The sequence below is a fragment of the Trichoplax adhaerens genome, genomic scaffold (genome assembly GCF_000150275.1).
Source record: "Trichoplax adhaerens TRIADscaffold_4 genomic scaffold, whole genome shotgun sequence".
Classification (NCBI taxonomy): domain Eukaryota; kingdom Metazoa; phylum Placozoa; class Uniplacotomia; order Trichoplacea; family Trichoplacidae; genus Trichoplax; species Trichoplax adhaerens.
Window position 1 is genome coordinate 2,642,261 of NW_002060946.1, and position 25,579 is coordinate 2,667,839.

At 33.3% G+C, this 25,579-nt stretch overlaps 3 protein-coding genes across 3 annotated transcripts; 1 reads left to right on the top strand and 2 right to left on the bottom strand.

Annotated features, from left to right (window-relative positions):
- Positions 1 to 1,534: 1,534 nt before the first annotated feature.
- On the bottom strand, positions 1,535 to 6,631 carry TRIADDRAFT_55434 (uncharacterized protein; the record flags this gene model as incomplete). The annotated part of the gene is made up of 10 exons (XM_002111892.1): positions 1,535 to 1,606; positions 1,927 to 2,087; positions 2,289 to 2,355; positions 2,463 to 2,547; positions 2,672 to 2,814; positions 3,180 to 3,289; positions 3,489 to 3,533; positions 3,759 to 3,843; positions 4,293 to 4,393; positions 6,601 to 6,631. 10 exons carry the CDS (start codon positions 6,629 to 6,631, stop codon positions 1,535 to 1,537), a joined length of 900 nt encoding a protein of 299 aa, XP_002111928.1.
- Positions 6,632 to 11,407: 4,776 nt separating this feature from the next.
- Positions 11,408 to 14,823, top strand: TRIADDRAFT_55435 (uncharacterized protein; the record flags this gene model as incomplete). The annotated part of the gene is made up of 11 exons (XM_002111386.1): positions 11,408 to 11,487; positions 12,390 to 12,522; positions 12,628 to 12,714; positions 12,923 to 12,995; positions 13,356 to 13,435; positions 13,654 to 13,776; positions 13,854 to 13,914; positions 14,023 to 14,125; positions 14,207 to 14,287; positions 14,363 to 14,567; positions 14,623 to 14,823. 11 exons carry the CDS (start codon positions 11,408 to 11,410, stop codon positions 14,821 to 14,823), a joined length of 1,227 nt encoding a protein of 408 aa, XP_002111422.1.
- Positions 14,824 to 16,556: 1,733 nt separating this feature from the next.
- On the bottom strand, positions 16,557 to 19,167 carry TRIADDRAFT_55436 (uncharacterized protein; the record flags this gene model as incomplete). The annotated part of the gene is made up of 6 exons (XM_002111893.1): positions 16,557 to 16,762; positions 16,899 to 17,019; positions 17,263 to 17,299; positions 17,592 to 17,623; positions 18,013 to 18,218; positions 19,110 to 19,167. The coding sequence occupies 6 exons, from the start codon at positions 19,165 to 19,167 to the stop codon at positions 16,557 to 16,559; spliced, it is 660 nt and encodes a 219-aa protein (XP_002111929.1).
- Positions 19,168 to 25,579: the final 6,412 nt, after the last annotated feature.

Consider the following 25,579-nt stretch of genomic DNA (forward strand, 5'->3'; position numbering starts at 1 on the left):
ATTACGGTGCAGTAATCGTGCTTATGTCAAATGCTAACTTATGGGTGTTAGCTCCTCTGGTGTTTCTACTGATATTAACTAGCGGTACACATGTCCTTAATTTTCTCGTGTTATGTTTGTTACTGTATTGTTTGATCCATGATTTTGTATACTGTATCTATTATTATATTGCAACAATTTGGCACATGTAGCTGTGAACTTTTGAATATTTCTTTGCTATGAAGGACAATTGTAGTCTGTATTTATTACAGGCATTATAGGTATAGATGAATGTACTAACATTTATTAACTAATTTTAGATTGAATATATTGGTGTAAAGCAATAACTTACATAATTTCAGTACTTGTCATAAGAATGCTGACAATTATTATTGTTCATCTTAATAGTGCAAATACTATTTGTCGCACAAGCTTAATTATTAATTCTGGCCAAAGACGTGATTTGCATAAATTAAGTTTTCTTTACGTATACTTACTTCTAGCTCACGCTTTACTGGAACTTGTAAGCCTATTATGTGTATTAGCTCCAATTACATCTGTTGTTCTGAATCAGTTCACTGTATAAGTTGTGCATTGGTTAAGCTTATTGTACAATATCGGTCGTGCTCAGATATTAGCACGGCTGTATGTTGGTTGTAGCGTATTAATAAATTTATTCAATAAAGAGTATCTGCAACATTGTTATCGAAACACATATTTATCATGCCAATTATAATAAGGTCACTTAGAAAAGATTTATGTTTCCATTCAAAATTGATGTTTACGACAATGTATGCAAACGGGTACTACTTTGCATTACAATTTTATTTCATCTTATCCGTCGAGAGATATAAGAGATGGTAAATCAGAAGAAATACATGGTATATCGTATATGAATATAAAACAAAAAATTTTCAATCAGTTAGTCAAGCTAAAGGGTATTCCAATACTACAGTAGACTTGGTATATTTGAGAGTAAGATAGTTTCCGATATGTCGTTGCTTCTGCTACAATTTTAATAAGTCAGTTGATAAAATCTAGTCAAATGTATGTTATAGTTATACCAGTATCTAAATGTTTACGTACAGTAATATCATATCAACCTGATCAGAATATTCTGGAAGTCACTTACTAATAACAAGTCAATAACTACCTTAGATACTCGTACATAACCGAGAGTCTACTTAGGTAAGGATAGGAAGTACATTGTACATTTAGTAGCATATTTTTGTAATTATAAAAGTTTTGGAAGGTGTACTTTGCCGCTCACAAAAGGAATATACAGTAATATGGCAGTGACAGTTTGAGCGACATAATGCTCTATTTTTCAAATAGAACGCTTCTTAACGAAGGTGATCTGTATGCTTCTGAAAACTACAGCTTGATTGAGTGTTATAACGATCAGTGGGTCTCATATTCTTTCCAACGAGCCTTTCCTTGATACATATGCCAAGCTTTATTAAAGTGACCGATCAAATGATTCGGCAAATGAAGTTGCAACATGCTTTTTGTAGCTGGAGTATGGAAATTGGTTCTGATAGCTCTTGTAATCGAATTAACTGTGCATTCTTGAAGGGATGGGACAGTTAGCCAGCATCGCAAGAATGACGAAGAGCGGGTAACCTCTCTGTCACACAAGAAATTAAGATATCAGTTACTTGGACATAGTAGGAAGCAAGCTTCGTCATTCGTAGAAACTTGTATCACGCTATGACTAGTCGATACTTTACCGTGTCTCATCGTTAGGGATACAGCCACCATGTATAAATAGACATCCAGACTAGCGAGAATAGTTCATTTTAAAGAATTAATAACGTGAAAGCTATTAAAACTGTACTCAAATCAGCCAATTAACGAAAGATAATATTTAGAGTTTAGAATCTACAGCCAAGAAAGTTCTTACTTCCTGACAACAATATAATTAGTGTATCGTGAATATCTACTTACTGAATTATCGCTTCGGAGTGACCTCTGTAACGCAATAGCATGAAAAAACATTGCATCCGGTAAGGTTATGTCTAATTTTGACCATTGAAAATTGATTACATCAAGTACCCAGAAGTCATCAAAAGCGGTTCGTTCATTGAAGCCTCCGCACATATAGATCCCTAAAAGTCGTCCAGAGTAAAATAATATTTCATATTTTTATAATAGCTACATCGAGTGAATTATATAACAACTTTACTTTTATTAAATAAGACGCAGCCATGACAACATCTAGGTTCAGGAAAATCTAACGAAATATGTAACATAAAGGATAATAATTAGAGCGATAATAACACCATCGGCAATTTGAAAGGAAAGCTTACCAAATGATATAGAAGGTATACACTTGTGACTCTTCCACTGCAAGGAGTCGTAATGAAAGCTATGTATCTACCATAGTATCAGTTTTAATTTGATAGTGAGTTCTTCATTTAAATTATACATGATCAATTAAACAAAGATTACATAACTTAATTATGATATTTCTGTTATTGCACCTCCTCAAAACTCATATAAGAACCGAGTGTCGCTCCTCCGAGGATATAGAAGCATTCTTCGTCACCGACAACTTCATGCCGATATCTGTGATAGCACAAAAGCAATTTGGAATTATGTAAATTAACTTTTACCTGATTTTACTGTTAGTGTTAAATTACAACGTATGGATTTTACTATGACTATACGAGCATGTTTGTTTTTTTGGAACCTTTCAGAAGGTGTATTCACAACATGTGGCATTCTTTCAAACACATAATCTTTGCGACGAAACCGATACAGATCATCATGAAAGGTTAGACCGGTAGTTCCACCAAAAATGTAGATGTAGCCATCATTTCCTTTAATCATGCTCTTTATAATGTTATAGATAAAATAAAAATGTGTATGAGAATTATACATACTTCATAAGTATGATACAATACCATCAAGTTAAGAGAGATGATTTTATAGCGGTATCTACTGCTAACATTTTAGATAATGGATTTTATTGGCTAGCAAAGTATACAAGGCATTAGTTGATATCACATATTGTTAGAAATATCACCCAGTTTAACAAATATTAAAAAAGTAAAGCGCGTAGACTCAATTTAGGTTTTCTTTTAAATATTTATCATAAATGTACTACAAATATCATTGGATGTGGCTTCAACCTTCAGGATATTAACACATAATCAAGAGTCATCTAACGTGAATTAGTACGATAAATACTCTCAAACCTGTCCATATCGTGGAGACGGGGTTGCATTTTTACATTGTATTTTTCGCCAGATCTTCTCCTTAAGGTTAAGTGTATGCAGGATATTGCTGTTGCATCTTCCAAATGGCACTTTATTACAACACGTTTTAAAGGTAGAATATAAATGGATCAATAGTAAGTAATTGTAAAGTCAAATCAGCGTCGATAATTGCATTACGTCTAGGTTAAGTGGATCATTATTACATGAGAACTAAAATATTATTAAAATATTTTATAACATGCATGAAAGCATTTATTCGTTTCTGGATAGTAGCATATACAAACATACGTCCAGATCCTCCAAAAACCATTAAGGTATCACCATCTATTATCACTATAAAAATCACCAATATTAGTTATAGAAAAAACAGTAAAATGGCCTTGACATATCACTAAGCTACAGATCACAGTAAATAGCACAACAAAAGCATTGACTATGCCTGATTATACGTTTACTTACTCGCATAGATCGAAATTACTGTATTTGCATGACGATATTGACAATATACTGTAATGTCAAAAGCACATTATTGGCTAGTGAGATATACTTCATACATACTTGATGCAGAAGCAACACAATTTGGTGGATCACCATCAGTCTCAAGCATGCTCCATGTATTAGTAATTATGTCATATTCCCAAACCTATATTTATCGAAAATAATAGTATTAACCACGACAGTATAAGCTTTTAAATGAGTACGGTAGAATAAGTGAACTCAGATAAACAATAAATTTTTATCATAAAGTGTTACGAGTTGCTGTATCCATGTTGTACTCTTACTAATACATATACAGTGTAAGACAAACTCATTAATTAGAAGCTGCCAAAACGCAGACAGCAAAGTTAAATTAATGTACTTACGAGCATGATAGCCCTACCTACAAGTGTTTAAGACAAACATAGACGAATAATATAGCCATCGATCAATTTACTGCATACTACCATTTATGCTTTTGAAAATCTGTAATATTGTACATGATAGTACGCATATACAGTAGAAAAAATGTAGCTCTAACTCTTCATTAGGCATTCATCTCATTGCGAATATCTTTTTATGTCTTTTTTTCAGCAATTTAATAATTTCACGAACCTCCTTATATAGAACATCAACCGGTCGATACCCTCCAAATAGGTAGATTTTGGTTGCTGTCGCTACCATTCTATGCCCACTGCGTCTTCCCGGCTGTAGATCTAAAAAGAAAATTTTTAAACTGTTTTAAGTGTCTTGTATATCAACGCACGAACTAACATCTCCATAGAGACTAGTAATTATAGAAGTTCGCTGATTATTCGATTGATGAGATATCAATTATCTGATTAATGGATCTAACGTTGGAGATTGTAACGGTTTTATGTCAAGTCTTTATTTGAGCGCCTGTCCTGCTCCTTACTCTTACACATGCAACAACACCAACTGGCCTTTTATCTAGTGATTATATAAGTCGTATATCAAACGTTATCATACTGTACTATCTATCCCTAATACCTTAATACGATATTCATATCTAAAGCATATCAAGTCATAAGCAACACATTTTATACTATGTACCACATGAATGCACATACAATGATGTATACCGTCACAGAGATAGGAAAGTTATGATATATACTCTCCATTGACTGCTAAAAGGCGCTATATAATAACATTAAAATTATTTCTAGACTCAGTTAATAAATGAAGGTGCTCAGTAGAAAGAAAATGGAGCACTTCCATACTGCTCTAATGAAAGTCAGTGAAAGCATAATTCTAGGGATGATCGCTAGTCAGATTAGTTATAATATTAGGGTAGTTTTGATAACGTTATGTACCGCTAGCTGATACTTGAGCCTACAGTACTACATACTCCACTTTGCAATAAATAGGGCAATCAAAAATAATGGATCATGCTACAATGGATTACACACTTTATTGGAAGATAGCGTTTTCTTATATAAAGTTTTGATATTATTTCATTGGTATGTCACTTTAGTTACCAACACTTGGACTAATTATATAATTACACATCCATTACCTTATATAATGTACCTAGGCGTGAGAATACAGATATATTGCAGATGTGTGTAGGTGTAGTATGGGAAAGAGAATCATTTGGTACAATACAACATCGTAATGCCTAGGACAGGTTTTATTTCCTGTGCACAGATATTCCGTCAAAAGGGTAATAGATAACTAGTCGTCTACAGTAGTATAGAGAAATTCTCCTTTGATGTAGAAAATGATCTAACTAAAAGTTGGTATTACGTATATACAATGAACAAAATTTGGCCTTTTTATCTTAAGTATTGGCATCAGAGACGCAATCATGGCATTCTATGGTAGAACAATATACAAGATATTAATTAACATAGAAGAATTGTACTAGTCTATTGCAACAGTAATTCTGTAATTGTTACAATATATGTACAGTTTTGTAGTAAAATTAAGAAAATGAGTAGCATGAATTTTCAGTTGTTTAAATTTTTTATAAGGTACCTTTGCTGTTTATTCTATTCATAACGTGTAAAAAGCAATAGCAAATATCTTGGGATTATGAATATAGGCCTGATTTTCAATACTTAAGCAAAACCAATACTATTAAGCAGAATTTTGATTGCGATTTGGTTATCGTGATTGATTCTACAGTATACGCGTACAATCAGGTTATAATTAAGTTACGACAGGGGAGGGAGGATAAAAAAATCTGCAAAGCGTTAAAATACTCTTAATGGTGTATGATTTCGATCTGGCTTTGTCAAAGCGAATATTTCATCATCAATCACATCAAACCTTCCTACCCTATCCTAATCCTTGCACGATGGCCATGTCTAGTAGAATAGGGTAAAAACTTGACGTACTGTAACTCTGTAAGTAAGAGAACTGTAGAATGCTAAAGTACACATTTAGATAAACAATGATCACGATGATTGAATGTACGATGTGGAGAAAGTAGCGAGAGAACACTTTACTACGTTGTTGCTGAATTTTCATTTTTTTTAGCGTTTAGCCTTGAGATTTGATACTATACAGTAGTATAAATAAATCAGTTATTAGGAGAAATTGGCTGAAGATACTATGGATACTATAATATGTACGTTGACGTCCATTTCAACTGGGTAGTTAAGGTTATAAAGTCTAAAGTCTGTGTCGGTGCCGGGTGACAGATTGACTTGAAGATGTACTGCCATGGTAACTACAATAGTATTGACTTCTATGTTGATCAGTATTCCTAAATACTGGATTTTCCCAGTAGTTTTGCTATTCATAGTAGGCTAGAGAATATCATCAGTTTCTGGTCATTGAATAAAATCAAGACGTTATTTTTGAAATGTTCAACGCAATAGAAGAGCCTATGTACATTACAATTTTAACGGCAGTAACGGTAAAAGTGCACGATGTTGCACTTAAAGTACCAGTTTACCTGTATGGATAAGGGTAACCTCGGTTGGCATCTTGAACTACCAGTTGAAAGCGATGAATCCTGTCACTGTCTCTATTTTATCATTGATTGAGTAAGATTTAAGAGCAGTTTACCTTGCTGAAACAATAATAATATTACTGTAAAATTGGCAAGAAGAAATGTTGTTTAAATGGCTGTCTGTCGCTGCTTCCGTCTGATAGCGCAGTTGGTAGACCACTTTGAAGTGCCCCTATCCAAGCTTTCACCAAAGCAACTGAACAGGAAATCGATGGGCTATTATGCACTGTAGCTGTAGCGCGATATCGATACGCGTACAGTGCATCGAGCATCATGATTTGACTGACAGTGCTCGAGTTTCCTCTTCGCTTTACAGACTGCACTGTACAGTATACAACTACCGGCAGGACGGACGTTCGTTGCTCAACACAGGTATTGTTGTACACTAGCCCTGGTTAAAATACTGTACAGTGCAGACTATGGGCTAAGATATTGGCGGAATACCAAGAAGAAACCTCACAAATTGCAGATGGAGGCTGGAAGGGAAATTTTAGTTGTACACTAGCCCAGGTTAAAATACAGTGCAGACTATGAACTACGATATTGGTGGAATAGTAAGAAGAAACCTCAAAAATTGCAGATGGAGGCTGGAAGGGAAATTTTAGTTGTACACTAGCCCAGGTTAAAATACAGTGCAGACTATGAACTACGATATTGGCGGAATACCAAGAAGAAACCTCACAAATTGCAGATGGAGGCTGGAAGGGAAATTTTAGTTGTGCACTAGCCCAGGTTAAAATACAGTGCAGACTATAGACTACGATATTGGCGGAATAGTAAGAAGAAACCTCAAAAATTGCAGATGGAGGCTGGAAGGGAAATTTTAGTTGTACACTAGCCCAGGTTAAAATACAGTGCAGACTATGAACTACGATATTGGCGGAATACCAAGAAGAAACCTCACAAATTGCAGATGGAGGCTGGAAGGGAAATTTTAGTTGTGCACTAGCCCAGGTTAAAATACAGTGCAGACTATAGACTACGATATTGGCGGAATACCAAGAAGAAACCTCACAAATTGCAGATGGAGGCTGGAAGGGAAATTTTAGTTGTACACTAGCCCATTAATGGAATTGAAATTACGGTTATTAAAATGAAATTATTTGGCAGATTTTGAAGTACAGTTGCGAAGTTGGCGGCAATTGCGCTCAAATTATGTTTACAATATCCAGTACAGTGTAGACGGCATGCTATACAAATAGTTTTAGACGAGGAGGAATAACGTACTTGAAATGTTGGTACTAGAATGTTCTGGATTGGAACACAGCATGGAAAATTGGCTTGGACACAACTTGAATTTCGCTTTGATTTAGCTGTCATCTCATGCAGAGCTCCATAGATGTATAATGTACACGTACTCTACCTTCAGTGCACCTATGATTTGTTTATCAATGAAAAAATAATTTATTAACTACAGTAACTGCACAACTTTGGATGTGCAAAGTAGATCTATTACTTCCATATCTCGTGCATGAACTCGGAACAAATACACAATAAAATCGAAGTCTACAGCTTGTAAACAGTACTCCTTCATTAAAATAACGGTACTGTGCAGTAATGCAAAACGTTGACAAATGACAATTTGTGCAAAAAACATTTACCACCATACAATAACAAGAACATGCACGGAGTTGGAGCTCAACATGCTCTCCATCATAGCGCTTCCATCGTTGGACGCTTAAAGTGAAATCTTCATTAACATCATATAGTATTATCTGCGCAATAGTGCGCAGATTTCATTCTATACAAAATTTTAAAATACACAAGTCCTCACGGCAATCGCGATGATAGACCAGTTGCTAAAGGTAACCTCAAAGAAAGTAATGACATGGAGTGACTGTAGTTCGTAAATGAGGTCATATGAGTGAGCGACATCGTTTTTGCTTAAGGCAACCTCAAAGAAAGTAATGATAGGGAGTGGCTGTAGTTCGTAAATGAGGTGATGATGAGCGAGCGACATCATTTTTGCTTACGATACGTTGCTTAAGGTAACCTCAAAGAAAGTAATGACATGGAGTGAGTGTAGTTCGTAAATGAGGTGATGATGAGCGAGCGACATCATTTTTGCTTACGATACGTTGCTTAAGGTAACCTCAAAGAAAGCAATGACATGGAGTGACTGTAGTTCGTAAATGAGGTCATATGAGTGAGCGACATCGTTTTTGCTTAAGGCAACCTCAAAGAAAGTAATGACGTGGAATGGCTGTAGCTCGTGGATGAGTGAGCGACATCGTTTTTGCTTACGATACGTTGCTTAAGGTAACCTCAAAGAAAGTAATGACATGGAGTGAGTGTAGTTCGTAAATGAGGTGATGATGAGCGAGCGACATCATTTTTGCTTACGATACGTTGCTTAAGGTAACCTCAAAGAAAGTAATGACATGGAGTGAGTGTAGTTCGTAAATGAGGTGATGATGAGCGAGCGACATCATTTTTGCTTACGATACGTTGCTTAAGGTAACCTCAAAGAAAGTAATGACATGGAGTGAGTGTAGTTCGTAAATGAGGTGATGATGAGCGAGCGACATCATTTTTGCTTACGATACGTTGCTTAAGGTAACCTCAAAGAAAGTAATGACAGGGAGTGACTGTAGTTCGTAAATGAGGTCATATGAGTGAGCGACATCGTTTTTGCTTAAGGCAACCTCAAAGAAAGTAATGATAGGGAGTGGCTGTAGTTCGTAAATGAGGTGATGATGAGCGAGCGACATCATTTTTGCTTACGATACGTTGCTTAAGGTAACCTCAAAGAAAGTAATGACAGGGAGTGACTGTAGTTCGTAGATGAGTGAGCGACATTGTTTTTGCTTACTGTACTGTACTGTACAGTACGTTATTTACTTTTTACAATCCATAATACTGTAGTCTACAGTACTGTACTGTACTGTAGATGCTACAGTGTAGAGGTAAAAGAAAAATTGTAGACAGTGATTCTTAGACCTATGGCTTGTGGCATACGGTTCTAGTAGTCCATGCCTGTGGTAAGCGTACCCAAATCTTACTACCCTCGAATCTACAGTACAACATACTGTACATGATTTAGACTGTAACGGAACCCAACCCATAGGTGACATCATCATAACTCAACATCAACGGAGTAAATGCTCGTTTACAAACAAGTGAGCGAAAGGCAAGTCGCTACAGCTTAAATGGCTACTGGCATCAATTTCTTCTGGTTGTGAAAATTCAACCAATCCTACAAGAGTACAACTTTTCAAGGCACAGCTTTAATTGGCCAGTATTACTAGAAAAAGAGCGCTTGCTGAAGGTAAAATAAAAGAGGAAAATAAGGTAAAAAAGCGATAAGAAATCCATAGTGATGATCATAAATGAGAATGAGATTGAGAATGATCGATCATCATTCATGAACTGACCAACACACTCAAGTTGAGCAATTACCAAGAAAGCAAATGGAAATTGCTATAGTACAAACCCAAGTCATCCATGGAATCCATTGCACTGACAAGATCGTGTTGTTGTAGTGCTGTAGAGGCAAATAGGATACAAACACATTAGGATGATTTTGCTTAAAGTCGGTAGATGGACGGCCACCTTCCATCGCCAAAAGACGATCGGTGTAGTGTCTTGTTTACCCTTGATCAAATAGGACAATCGGACCTGCTTGAGTCAAAGCGTTAACATTATCCATCATGATTGAAGTAATCAGAGCACTACTGTAGTTGGTAACTGTAAATCAAACTTTCATCACTACATTGAACAATTTCCTCTGGGCGTGATGGACACTGAGTTCACTACGCGCTACGTACAATGATGACCAGGAAGATATTGCGGTATGGTAGTAGTCTTCAGATAGTCCATCAAAGCTGCTCATGTTGTTTTACTGCAATCACCGAAATGATTCCCTATCTATCGCTCAATAATCAATGGGCCTCTTTGCAGCCAAATAGATATGTGTAAGCATTAAAATATCAGGCAATGCCGTACAATCCAATCATGTAGACTATTGCAATCAATTGAATCGCTTACTGTTCAAGCTCATTAAAGACATGGAGGTCGGCTTCAAGGTGCCGCCTTCTGTGTGCCAATAATGATTGATAAATAAGGTGACATATGCAACCCTACAGTACACCAACATTGATGTGATATCCACTTTTCTCAGGAATGGCGCCTCCTGTTTGTAAATAGTTCTCTACATACTAGCAATCAACCATGATACATTGAAAAAAATAACTTTTATTGCTTCGTCATCAACCATTCACGATTGCTTCTGCTTGTCTACCACGATGACAAACTAGGCGTTGGGGTTTCCTTGATTATTTGAAACAGGTACCAACGTTTTTAGCTAGTCACATAGTTGAACGATATCGCTACTTTCATTATAAATTGTAAAAGCGACTTTATGTGCTTAGCAAAACTGCTTGAATGGATAGCTTACAAAGATAAATTAGACAGCGTTACTAATGCTAGAATAGTTTTAATAGTTCTGCCAGTATTAACAAATTCCTCAAATTGAAAGGTTAACTGGACGGTAAAGACCGTAAAATACTTCTAAACATAGAGAAAAAATAAAATTATCCACATTGTACAAGTAAAATGAGGCTCATAGCAGTTACGATCTTTGACCTAACTTTCTTACATAGTACCACTTGACAAGGTGATATCATGCTGAATAACTAATTTTTTTAAATGTTATAGCAGGTAAGATCCAAGAAAATTCCAAAGAACCATCTGGATTAATTATAATTAGCAGATATTGTAACTGTAATCAAGGATCTTGACCAAACAAAATATGGCTACTATAGCCAATGTCAGCGCCAATATTACTCGATCTTCTTGTGAATGGATACTAATATATGAAGTTGGTGGCAAGTGAGTGCAGACAATCGTAAATAAAAACGTAATAATTTGGCAACATATATCCAAGTTTTATTATACTCTAATTATGAATTAAATTATTAGTGTAGGACCCTAGTACTCAATCACGTTATTTGTCGATCAATAAATTATAATTAGCTTTAATATTCATTGAGTTGATGTAATGTCTTTCTTTATGACTTGCTGCAAATTCCATAACTTGGCTTTGGTCACTAATTTATTTCATCATTACGGTATAATAACTTTAGGCCGTCTTGTATTATACAAATTTTCTCACCCAAATCTATTACTATAGATGATAGTTCATCAATACTGTATTCTTTTTATAACCAATGTATATACTGTAGATCGATCGAATAGTTATACGCGCAATGATACAACTATCAAACACACTATTTTATATTTACCATCATTGTATGCTATAATACAGCCATACTTTTTCTGTAAAGTAATAAATCATCTCATTACATTAATTGATGTAGCGTCAACCTCTATAAATCCCTTTGAATACATTAGCTTGACTTTGATCATCAATTCAAATTCGTGTATTAGCTTTATGATCGCCTTGGTGTTATAATATCGCTGTTATAAACTGAATCGAATATAACTCGCATAGAGTAGCAGATACCGTATCAGAGCGTTGTTTATAAGCTACAGCTACTTGATTATAGAAATTGTTGCACGCGTATGTGATCAATGATACCAGATTGCTATCATGATAGTTGCTTAACCTTTATGTAAAGCATTAATACTCATTCTGATAGGAAGTACCGATATAGAATTTATGATCTAAAAAATCATAAAGCTACTAATTTTGTACTAACTTATTCACCTAACTATCTCGTGATTGAGATTGATCATCATTTGCTCTCTCTGGATTATTTTTCATTATAAAGGGTGAGGCTGTGGGATATCTTGATGCTAGTTCCTAGCGGCCTATTTCTAGCTTTTCTACTTCTAAAGTTTCGATTTGCTCATCGCCGTTTAAAATCCATGAGAAGTCCAATCTTTTCGACTTTCTTTGGCATGGTAAAGTTTACAAATTATCTTTTGTGTGCAATTGATTACTCAAAAATATATCTAATAAGTCTTTTATATTGTTCATCTAAAATCTATTTGTATTATGTTACTTAGGTAATGATGGTTGCATGCGCTAGTGTTGCTAGATGCGTTGTTTCCATGACTGTTTCTAGTTCTGGAGTTGGTTATATAGCTGATAAGGTTAGTCTAACAATTAATTGATAGTAATTCTACATGTATCATCATTGGGTATGATTACGATTCGCAGTTGACATTTTAGAACCTTACCCATGGCCATATTTTATCAATTTCTACAATTAGTCAAATATGGTAGTGTAAAGTATAAAATCTATTCTGCAATAACGTAAAGCTAAGCGATACACCCTTGCCAACTTTCTTTGTGTAACAGATACTGTGGCTAATTGTTCGATTCTTGTTACTGGTCGTTGAATTGAGTGTCATCACATTTGGGTTAGCATTTGGTAAGTTATTACCTGCATTATCGTTTATATAATGAGCACTAATTTTTACGCGGTATATTCCCTAATATATCTGTTATTAATAGCTGTAGTTATAGAATATAAATGATTACTAAAGTTTTTATAGACGTAGCTCTTGAGGCAACAAAGGTAAAATTTTTTTACCTGCTTTAGTCTACTGTGGATATAAATAAACATTTAATTATATAAGGTTATATTATCGTCATGCAGTGTTAAATCCTTTGGCTTATGCCTTCTAAATTTTCATTTTAAATTACAATTATTCATAAATTTCACTAATAGTAAATCAATGCAACCATAAATCGCATCAGATATTAAGCACATTTAATTATCTTCGAATAGGTCATTTAGATAGTCGTGAGAGCATAAAGAGAGTTCTAATTGTAACAGCTCTTATTTCACTGGCTTTTTCTACCACACAGGTACTGTTACATTTGAAGCATTTATTATCAACTTAATACAATTCATAAATACCTCAATTTAGGGATAAGTGTGTGTAGTTTGCGTAACTTTGTCATCAATCTGTAAAAATTTAATTAACGTCACTTATTAATACTAGTTATTGGAATTGAAGATGTTTGTTTCTGTAACTTAATACTATCGAAATTAAAATTAGTTGCACTTAACGTTGATCATGTAGGGTGTTTTTGAGTTCCTGTACCATAGTACTTATGACGTTAATATCCACGTTGGTAAAAAATACCCCTTTTTCGCCCACGGAGGAATGGATTTTTGGTTTGGATACTCTAGCTTCTTCTTTGCGGTAATCACCTTTTAATGTTGCCGACGTATATGCCTGTAATGCATAATGATTAACCCTTTTTAATTAATAATTGCTAGGCTTATCTTTTCATTTTTTTGCTACCTTATACATCTGCTAGCCAACGATGGGCATTACCAAGTAAGCTTCTGTAGATAATTATTTATTGATTACCTGTTTAACGGTTTCTCTATCTGGACGTGGATTAGTGTTTATTAATGGATTGCAACTACTTTGTACTTATGCTAGGTAAAAGGTCCTTCTATGTTTATGTTATGTCCTTATCAATGCTGAATTTAGTCCAATCAATTGGTTGTTGCTTGCTTCTAAACAACCTTTACCAAGGATTATGGTAATTTTAAATGGAACAAATAATCTGCGTTTGTTAAAAGTTTTATCGAAGTTAACCTTGTCCATGATTATAAACTTATAGTGTCGTGGATGTAACGTCCTTCCTGTACTTTAGTGGGTATGCCCCTCTCGTGTATATGACTTTCCTAAAAGACTGCTTTAGGTAAATATGTGCTCAATAATGAGATACAACTGTATCTTAATATTTATAATCTTTAACCTCTATTACGGCTTTTAGTCTACGACGACCTACTGCAACATATGATGATCCAGGAGTTATCGTTGGCGATAGTAGCACTAATACCTACTCATCTTTAAAAGATGAAGTAGTATTTCCGAACAATTCCAGTAAATGGTACTCTAATGAGAACTCCGATCAAGATCCGATAATAGTACAAAGTAAGCCATTCCAGGCAGATCAAGATGACTGTAATTCGGTTATGGTGTAGTACTTTACTGTCTTAAAACTATGATGCAATATATTACATTTAAAACTAGAATAACCCTATCATGTCTTTAGCAAAAATATGTATTTATGCTGTTATGGAAGATGAAGTGACTCTCGATGTCATCACTTTCTCTTTAAATTTATTGTTATTTTGCACACTGACTGACAATTTATCACGATTACCATATTCCGAAGCGATACTAGAAAGCATAGCATTTGTAAATAGATACGCCATCGTTCAGTTCACTTGATACACTTTCTGTAAGCTAATACGAAAAAGACGACTTGTCATATATGAAAATGCCTTGGATCCTATTTTTATAAATTGGCTACATCAGATGCTAATCACTTTTCATCTCTAAATGTGGGTAACTTTTAAGCCATTACGCCTTACAATGATGATAATGCTGTAATTTGATGATCTGGAGTATTTTATAAGCGTAAATTTCAGTTATATCTTTCTGAAAATAAGAGCAGTATAGAATATTATGACATGATGCACATATAGATTACTTTTGAAGTAAAACTGCCACTAAAATCTCTAAGTATTACCTTATTGCTGATATTCAGGTGATGGTTATTTAATTGCATTTAGTGACCGTAATAATTTGAACAGATATACACTTTGATTAATTAAACACGGTGCAAATAACTTTTGTAAGACAGACCCAGAATTGTATCAATCACCATGTAATTTCTTGATTGATTTGTGGTACCGAAATAAATATCAACGAAAAATAAAAACTTTGTCTAAAATATTCTTATTGGATTGTTTTAGTATTATGCTGTACAATACCGCCATTATTATTAGATTTCAAAGTGTTATAGATTAATCCGCAGTAATGCAAGATTTTGATTCGTTATTGCCATATAAAACTAATAAGCCTGGTACTCAAATCTAAGAAAAGCTTGATCGAACGAGACTTAATGAAGATAAAACCTAGAAAGCCATAACAAACCTCACATTTACGGATGAATTCATCGAAAAATTATCATTACTATAAAGATTAAAATATTACGCATAATATATTGCGTTATAGCAATATTACGTCCTTGTATCCCATTTACCTTGCTATTAATATGAATCAAGAGCCAAAATGTTGGCTGCGATGATTGAGGAATTTCTTTAGTTTTATTTTCTGCTCTAATATACTGTATAAGATCTCCACCACCACATTATATATATTTGATGATATTGAAGTGCATAATGCTGCAACTATAAAGATATTAAAACTTGTTCAATCGATATATTTACGACTTCTATGGTATTTAAAGTATTGGCCGTCAGTAACTGTGTAAATACGATATGGCTACTTTCGCTAACTAAGTTTTAACCTTTTTTAACTATAATAAAGCAGTTTGAGTTCAACTGTTGCTACAACAGTATAATACTAGCATACTCAATTTATAGACATTCACACTATAGCATTTTATCTTCATCCATTGGTTACAGATGATGCTATCTGATTATCACCTTACATTTGTCTTTAAAGGATTACTTTCACAGCTACTTAACACAAATATTACGAAATTTCGTACAAAATTTTATAAGCCCAGCTGATATTATAATAACAACTATCAAACATTAAGAATTTCGTTAACGTACCGAATATAGCACTAGTCCATAGCTAACATCTAAGATATCATTAATTATGTATAGTAAAATCAAAACATAGCTTTACAACGATCTCTATTTATAATATTGATATGATATAGTATGAGTTAAAAATAAATGTATGATATGTCATAATATAGATTATACCTAGCATTTAAGATATCGAAATACCCGTATTTGCTAACTCATAGATGAGCAACGAAGCCCACAATGCCATAACCCTTAGTTCAGCGTAAAACTAGGATGGACAATATATACTTTGTTAATCTTTCATCACTACATCAAATCTAAGTAGGGTATTGTCATTAAAAATGGCTCTGTAAATAATATTAGTAGTTGCTACAATATATTTTCACATATACAATGCTTTTAAAAAAGCAAGGTATACTGCGTTAAAATAAGTATAGACGTGACGGTAGCTAAAATAGGCTGCGAAGTTATTTTAGAGGCAGAACTCGTCGGTGTTGGAGGTTGTATAGGCTTAGGTGTATAATTATTAGGAAATTGCGCTAACAAAGAATCAGGAAAATCAGTTCCAGAACGTCCAAAACACCAATTTTCAGGATCTACATTGCCTGTTCAAAAGCAGATAATTTCAACGTAAGATTTAAACGTAAAATAAATAACAGAATTAAGTGAATTAACTCTTAAGTATGCCCTAAATTTATCAATTTATAAATTGAAATTTTGTAAATACGTTAGAAAACTTACTTGGGCTTAACGTCAACCTATACCAGAAATTAACGTCAGTTGTCTCACAAGATTGACCTTGGCAGAAAAACTTGAAGTAAACCCTTTTACCTGCTGCCATCTTACATTCATTAATAGTACCCTAAGTTGATCAGATGAAGTGGTTATAAGATTTCACTAGTTAAAACAATTAATTCAGTTTAAAAAATCAGCCAAGTCATAACTTTTCTATCAATAAACTATAATATGGTGTATTAATGGCGTTGTTACTATCAATTCAATCTATCCAATGATGAAATCCCTCGCAAGTTTATATTTTTTATATGGTATAAGTTAGTATATTTAAGTGAAACACTTTCAGATTTATAATGCTATAGCAGCATACCTCTTGACAAATTGTATTATATCCATCGCCTTGGACACTAAGTGAAGGAAACGTGAATAGATCTCTTAAGTATAAGGTGGGACAAGCTAATAATTGCGGTTAAACTTGATATTGTTAATATTATTCCTTTTGTAAGCTAGAGCACACAGATTATGATTAAGATTGTATGATAAATCAAGCTTTTATCCTAAAAAATTTACTCTTTATGATAAAAACACTGTATAACTGCAATACACTTATATAGGATGTAGCGAACTCGACATTAAAATTTTTTATAGAGCTAGCATTTACAGTTACAGTATGGTTTATATATTAAATGAGGGACTTACCAAATCATCGAATTCGGTGGAGTTGTTTGAACCTTCAAAAGAAAGAATAGGCATGTTAGTATAATTATTCTAAATGCATTGACAAAGTTTTGTTAAGCAATCTAAATGTAATTCGTTATTAAATCGGCTAATGCCTATTTATGTGCTTGCATCAGTCTAATACAGTATTCAAATTAAATGCTCGTATAGATTATATTCACTGGTTAACTTCGAGATTAGATATTGACAATTCATGAAGTATTCCATGATTCAAATTAATTATTAGTACCCTATCTGCTATCACCTTGCCAACAAGCGATAGTTTCAGTATAGGGAAAGTTGTAAATGTTTTTGCGTACTTACGTTTGGGCATTATCGTTAGAAAGTAGACAATTTTACTAAGGCTTTGGATAGATAGCTAGATCAATAATTAGAAACTTACCATAACTTCGATAGCTTTACCATCTGCGTTGTCAACCCATACGCAAGGATCGCTCTTGCCATTAACTTGATAATGAAAAACATCATGTTTGAACCCTAATGGTCTGCAACTTAAATCCGTAAGACAAGAAACATTCCTATTATATTGACTTTGTTGAATTTCAAGGTAAGCAGGATTGGATGTCGAACATACAGCAGCCAATGATCCTATAAGAAGAAAGTATTAGTAAAGTAGTAATTAATATCAAAAGAGAGATGAATACTATTATATTTTAAAGTTAAACGATACGGGCGATTTTTACATATCAGTCACTGTAGTGGATGGGTTGTATAACCCTTTCGGTTGACAGTCACTAACTTAAAACTTGAGTAAATCTCTATAGTAGATAATTATCATACTTGCCATCAAATAATTACTTCATTAATTAAGCATAGTAAACTATTCTCCCTGTTAGTACTATCGTATTACATATTACTACTATCATCAGCAGAAATCTCTACAATGATAAAACTTTAACAGCGATAAATCAGGTCGTATTCGCAGACAACACGATTACTATACACGTTACTCTAACTAGGCTCTTGCGACGATAAATAAAAAAAAATTCACTGACATAAAGTAGATGGTAAAAAATATGGCAATAGAAAATCGTATTATTGTAGTGAGCAGCGATAGAAAAGCCATACTAATGCCCAAATCGTCAAGTATTTGGCAGCATCATCTAGTAATACACACAATTACTTAAATTTCCATGACTATTTCTGATCCATCCGTATCAATAATATTTCATTTCAAACACTATACAACGATCCTCTCAGCGTATAATACTAAGTTGTTCATAATTTCTCAACTTGTAACCGTTTGTGTATTAAACTATATTCAAAAACACAACATTAACTATCTTCAAACGCTAGTACATCTGCAGTAAGTTCATAACCCAATATTGAAATAGCTCTTGTCATATGCAGTAACTAAATAGAATTGCTTCCAAAATCGATGCTCTTCTTTTTGACATCGTCTATACCCCGGTAAATTTCTTCATAATCAATATCAAATTGACTCCAATTCAATCAGATTACATCAATTCAAAATAATACCTTGTGCCCATAACAATATCAAAGTAACCATTACACCAAATACACGGGTTAATGCCATATTTTATTCGATATTTCTATCCTAGCCACAAGTAGAAAAAAGGATGTAGAAAATTTCAAAAGTGATCGTTGCAAGTGCGATCGATAATTTGAACTAATGTCGAGGAAAAGCGGAAGGATTGCAGTCAACGGGTGTGGTAATTGCAAGGATTCTACTGTAGTATAGCCTTCCAATTTCTCCCTGTTTACAGTAGTGCCAAGTACTTGATGACCCCGAAAGCGATTTCTCACTTGCGATATAAATTCTAGTAGATTGTTGCATAGAAACCAGCGGACAGGATTTTCGAAAGTAATATGCTTAGTACCCGAGTATACCGTATCATACAGTAGCGAACGCTGGTGGTATTCGTATCCGATGCACTACTTGTAAAAAGTAAGCCTAAGAAATGAGTACAGCGGTTGTACTATAACTGTACGTCGAGACGAGCATTCTCGCCTTGGTAGACTATCTAGCAATTCCGCTGGCATCGAGGTATGGGAAAACCTTCATGACTGCTGTAGCACAGTTTTCTGGTTAGATTATGCTGTCTAAACAGATTCAATATACATTGAACTCTATCATTTATGTATATAGAACGGTAGTAGTATATTTGTATGAGATAAAGTACATACTGTATACGCAATAAGGTTAGGAAATGACTCTGGTGGTTATGCATTATCACAACGATTTTCACCTTGCTAGACTATGGAGTAATTGTGCTAGCATCGAGGTATAGGAAAACCTCCATGACTGCTGTAGTACAGCTTTCTAGTTAGATTATGCTGTCTAAACAGATTCAATATACATTGAACTCTATCATTCATGCATATAGAACGGTAGTAGTATATTTGTATGAGATAAAGTACATACTGTATTTGCAATAAGGTTAGGGAATGACTCTGGTGGTTATGCATTATCACAACGATTCTCACCTTGCTAGACTATGGAGTAATTGTGCTAGCATCGAGGTATAGGAAAACCTCCATGACTACTGTAGCACAGTTTTCTGGTTAGATTATGCTGTATAAATAGATTCAATATATATTGAACTCTATCATTCAAGTATATAGAACGGTAGTAGTATTTGTATGAGATAAAGTACATGTTCGGAATAACGTTAGGAAATGACTTTGGTGGTTATGCATTATCACAACGATTCTCACCTTGCTAGACTATGGAGTAATTATGCTAGCATCGAGGTGTAGGAAAACCTCCATGACTGCTGTAGCACAGCTTTCTGGTTAGATTATGCTGTCTAAACAGATTCAATATACATTGATCTCTATCATTCATATATATAGAACGGTAGTAGTATATTTGTATGAGATAAAGTACATACTGTATACGCAATAGGGTTAGGGAATGACTCTGGTGGTTATGTATTATCACAACGATTCTCACCTTGCTAGACTATGGAGTAATTGTGTTAGCATCGAGGAATAGGAAAACCTCCATGACTGCTGTAGCACAGCTATTTTAAGTTATTTTGCCCACGTTTGACTTAATATTACTGTGCTTTATATTAATTAGCTTATAACGCCAACATGCACAAGTATAAACTTATTTCATAAGCACATCGATAACGGCTACTATTCTTTCAATAAATAAGCTAATGTAAGAATTATTCGAGCTTACAGAATAGTTTATGAAGCATAAGGTAAATATTAGTGAGATAAAATTTCAGTTTTGCATAGCTTTTGGCCTCATGAGTACGTCGACTGTTTGCATCTGCAACCCTTAGTGCAACATGTATCGTTAAAACTCTTTCTATTATCTCCACAGCACAAAGCTACTAAATAAATAAAATTTGATAAATTAAACTTATTTAAAACGGAAGATTTATTCTTCTTCGAGGTAACAACAATGAAATTCTCATGAAGACGATTTAAAATTGTATAGCGAGATCCGATGCGATGTTTTTAGTAGATTTAAAAGAAAAATAATACAGAATTATGGAAATTTCTGCGAGTAATAAAGTATAGTGTAGTTAACCATTGTTACGATAATATCATCTTAAATTACTATGAGTGTATATTCCGAGGATTTTAAAGAGAGAAGTAAGTTGTTATGCTGGCAATATAATGACGAAATAAAAACAACGGAAGAAAATCAATAACAAATAAATATTATCATCTCAAAGTATGCATGAATTAAAAGAATTTTTACCAAATATGTACGATATTATACGTTACATGCCTAATATTACAAAAATAGGATCAAAATGGGATTTTTCCAACGAATTTCAATAATCGAGAAAAATAAATTCTATAAATATTGCAGAAATACTTTCTAGAAAAATAAGTTCGAAATATACAGGCGTTCACAATCGATAAAATTGAACTTTACTTTATTCTTACTAATGATTCGCTTTCTTATTATAGCTAAATCGTGATCAATTTATAAAATTTCCGTACTTCTATAAGTGTGCCAATAGCTGATAAGGTAGTAGACCTTCTAAAGCATTTTAGTTAAGTCTTTGTTTTCTATCCAATAAATAAGCTCAGATATATTTCTCTTGTTTACAATTTAATATAAATACAGAGATTATTTTCTTAAATTATATTATACGCCAGGATATCGTACTTGGATACCATCGAAATTTTCTATCATAATAATCTTGAATTGTTTGATCAAATCGGTGAAATAAAAGCATCAATGATTGTATTTATGCTTATATAAAATAGAATAGAACCAAAGGTTTATCCTTAGTTATAACAATTTATTTGACATTTGATAACTAATATAAGGTGACATTTTAATATAATACTGTTAAATTCTTTATTCTACTAAGGATTATAGTAAATCCAGCTCCAATTAAAGAATTCTTCATTCACTTGTCATAAGTACTTTAATGAACATAGCTTAATTTCACTTTCAATCAAGGCTTTTATTGAATTCGAATCTTCATTGCGGAATTTTTATGAGTAAAATTATCTATTTCTTCATTCAGAAATACAACGTACGTACTTTCGTATTCCTTCATCTTACTTAACGAAATACAATGTCTTTCCGTTTTCATTGCCGTGGTGCGAATGAACATTTAGGAAAATAAATAACATAAGCAAATATTTTGTACGGTAAATTCATCTTAATCGCTCGTAAATTCTTTAATAAATGAAAGGTTTTAAGTAGCACTACTATCAAATTTGTAACATAAACTGAGATTTTTTGAAGGTACTGTAATGTAAGATCAAAGCGAGTATGATGCAAAAGCATGTTATGATATGAACACCATTGAATAATAGTAAAATTGCTGCGATATACCTTTGTAACATGAGAGAATGCATATTTACAACACAACACAAGTAAATATATATTTACCACCATTCCAAATCAGGTCAAAACTTCGACAATAGATATGTTGCATGCTTATGTCAAAATCGATATTATCGATATTGACTAGTCAATATCAGTTTCAGTGAGTACTGTTGTTATAAATCTATATCTGTAACGAGGAAATTCAAACTACGACAAGAAATCTACCATTGTGAATCTATTGTAGGGTTTGCGTTTCCCGACATCTACCTGCAGTACGACTCTAATACTAACGATTCTTCATCGTTAGGAGGGAGAGTAAACACACCAATCTCTTTTAGACAAAACTGAACTAAAACTTTATTAAAAAGACAGCAAATTTATGGTAAATCCATATAAACATTAACTATCAGTGCTTAGATAATATTATAAAACTCTACACTTATCCGTCAAAAATGTATGAAATCATAGATAGCAAGTATTCTCGACAAATACGAAAGTATGTTATCCGATCGAAGTAAGGTAAGCACAAGTTAGCAAAGTCACTCCGCGATAAACATCATCTAAACGAAAGTTTTTAACCTAAATTTACTCCTTAGCATAGAAATAGCAATAATGTAAAATGGCCATATTGCTTTAGACAGTACTTGTCACACCTTATAGGATAAATCATATATTACGTTTAACGGAGCGCTTAGTCTTGTAAATATTATAGATTAGGAATTCAATATTTTTCAACATGTTAGCAATTATAAAAACTCATGTAGTGCGTTGTTGATTGAATCAAATTTAATAACATTATATAATATTAATTATCAGTACTTAGATAGCATTATAAAATTATGCTGTTGTCTGTCATCAAATATATAACGTCATATATAACGGTATCCTCAACAAATGCTAAAATGTGTTATCTGGCCAAAATATGATAAGCACTACTTAGTAAAAGTTAGATAGCATACATTACTAAAGAAGCAACCTATTCTTTATCATGTACCTGACAAGTTACTTATACTTAGCTTGTAGCGAGAAATTTTAAACGTATCATACTATAGGCCTTTTGAATCTGTCGCTGTAAAATTATATGGAAATTCGAAAATCTATATTTAGTAAGGAGGTGTTATACTTTTAAACCATGTTTTCTTATGACTTCCATATTACGATGTTGAAACTGAAGCTTGTCTTTAGTATATTGCTTATAGGATCATTTACAGAGCTGCTTTCTTCGTGACTGCAATTGAAGCTAATAGAATTATTAAGGTTAGAATTGCACTTAGAAGCTTATGCTACATTGCCTGGATAATTAATCAAGGTTAGGCTCCTTTAAAAGTTCTCTTTAAACTGATATCAATGAGTGCTTTCATCATTTTAAAGATCATATTATAAAATTTCATGAATGCCTTCAATATCGATATTAAGTTAATCTGATAAGCTCCAAACCTTAAGATGTACTATAAATAATGACTTCATGAATTCATTTATGACATGGTCGAACTACAGGAAATGAAATATAACACCTCTATTTGTGATGAATCCTTTCATTACGTGATGATACTATAAACAAATGCTCTGTTTGAGTTACGGATATCTTTCAATGCTCAAATGCAATCAACGCTGTACTGCCTTCAATTACTGGATATCACCATGAATAATAGCATACTTGAGTTATCTATAGTAATATACGAATAATATCAGAAGAAAGAATGCAAAAAGTAAATACCTTTTTTGATTCGTAGATACCTTTCAGTCCATCAATGCTGTGGATATGGCACTCTGCAATCACCGGATATTACATAGAATAATAACTAGATCAGCTTGCCTATAATAAGTGAATAGCTTTAGGGTGAATAAGGTTAAAACAAATGCCTGTAAGTACCCTATTTGATCTACGGAAATTAGCAATCCTTCAAATTCAATTAGAAGTTGTATTTTCCTCTACTGCCCGAAATTAGATAGAGATATGACTTGATGAGATTATCCATGACAATATCTTACCTTAATGTGATAGTCAAATACTTTAAATCTTTCAGGTTTAACTAATACACCTATCATAATATATTTTAGGTAATTTCATCTTAAGGAATAAATATTCGTTCTGGAACTTCGATGTATTTTGACTACTGTAACTCTAACGCGAAATACTGGATTAATACTGACACTATATAAGATCTAGCACATAACAATACCAATATGAGTAAAATAAAAAGTGTAGAAATACAATATGATTTTTATTTTTATTGCTAGCTATAGTCCTTCAAAATTGTTCACAGTTACACATAAAGCAGATTTATTAGCTTTTGATTGGGTGTATAACTATTTAGTACTACTATCCAAACAATCAAAATTAGGAAATCTAAAATGACTAACAGGATGAAAATCTGAATCACATACTAACGGATATCAATGCTGTAAACAATACTATTTACTCTGAAATAAAATCAATTAAGAAATCTAGAATGCTTTAATTAATGGGTTAATAATCATGAACGGTATATCGATGAAATGGTTTTATGACGACCGTATTATCAATGCTAATTTCCTCTCTATAATTCTTCGGAAAATATTGCATTGTGCATAAACTTAATTAAAAAGTAGTGGAAAGATGCCACAACTTTTAAACATAAAATGTAATTTAATTTATGACCATTTTTACATAAACATTATCAACCTACCGTAATTTGCTGTACTTTGAATTTTCTTCAAATGGGTGTCACGAAATTGGTTAAATATCTAGAAATGCATACTAGTCCATAAGGACAACCATCTTAGATTCGAAGAGTATAATAAAATAGAAATAAACGCAATCAAGGAAAAAATACTTGCATGTCTGTATCAGTAGTAATCATAACTATTTCACATTGTAGTATCGAAACATTCAATTGTTATTTGGCTCTGTACTTTGCCGTTAATTTATGATAGGGGTGAAATTTTCCGTGCCGATCACTGAACTGTTCTCTCCTCACTCGGATTTACTATATGCATGCTCGTCATATTCGTATATTATATTATTAGTTCATGCTAGTAACCAATAGAAAGAAATGAAAATTACTCTCGTTTATATTCTCATAGTCGGTAATATCAATAGAATAATGTTTATTTCAATATAATTTCGAAGTTAGAATTTGTATAAATCCATGTTGTTAAGTATTGAAAGGAAAGGGAAAATGTTTCTCTTTTA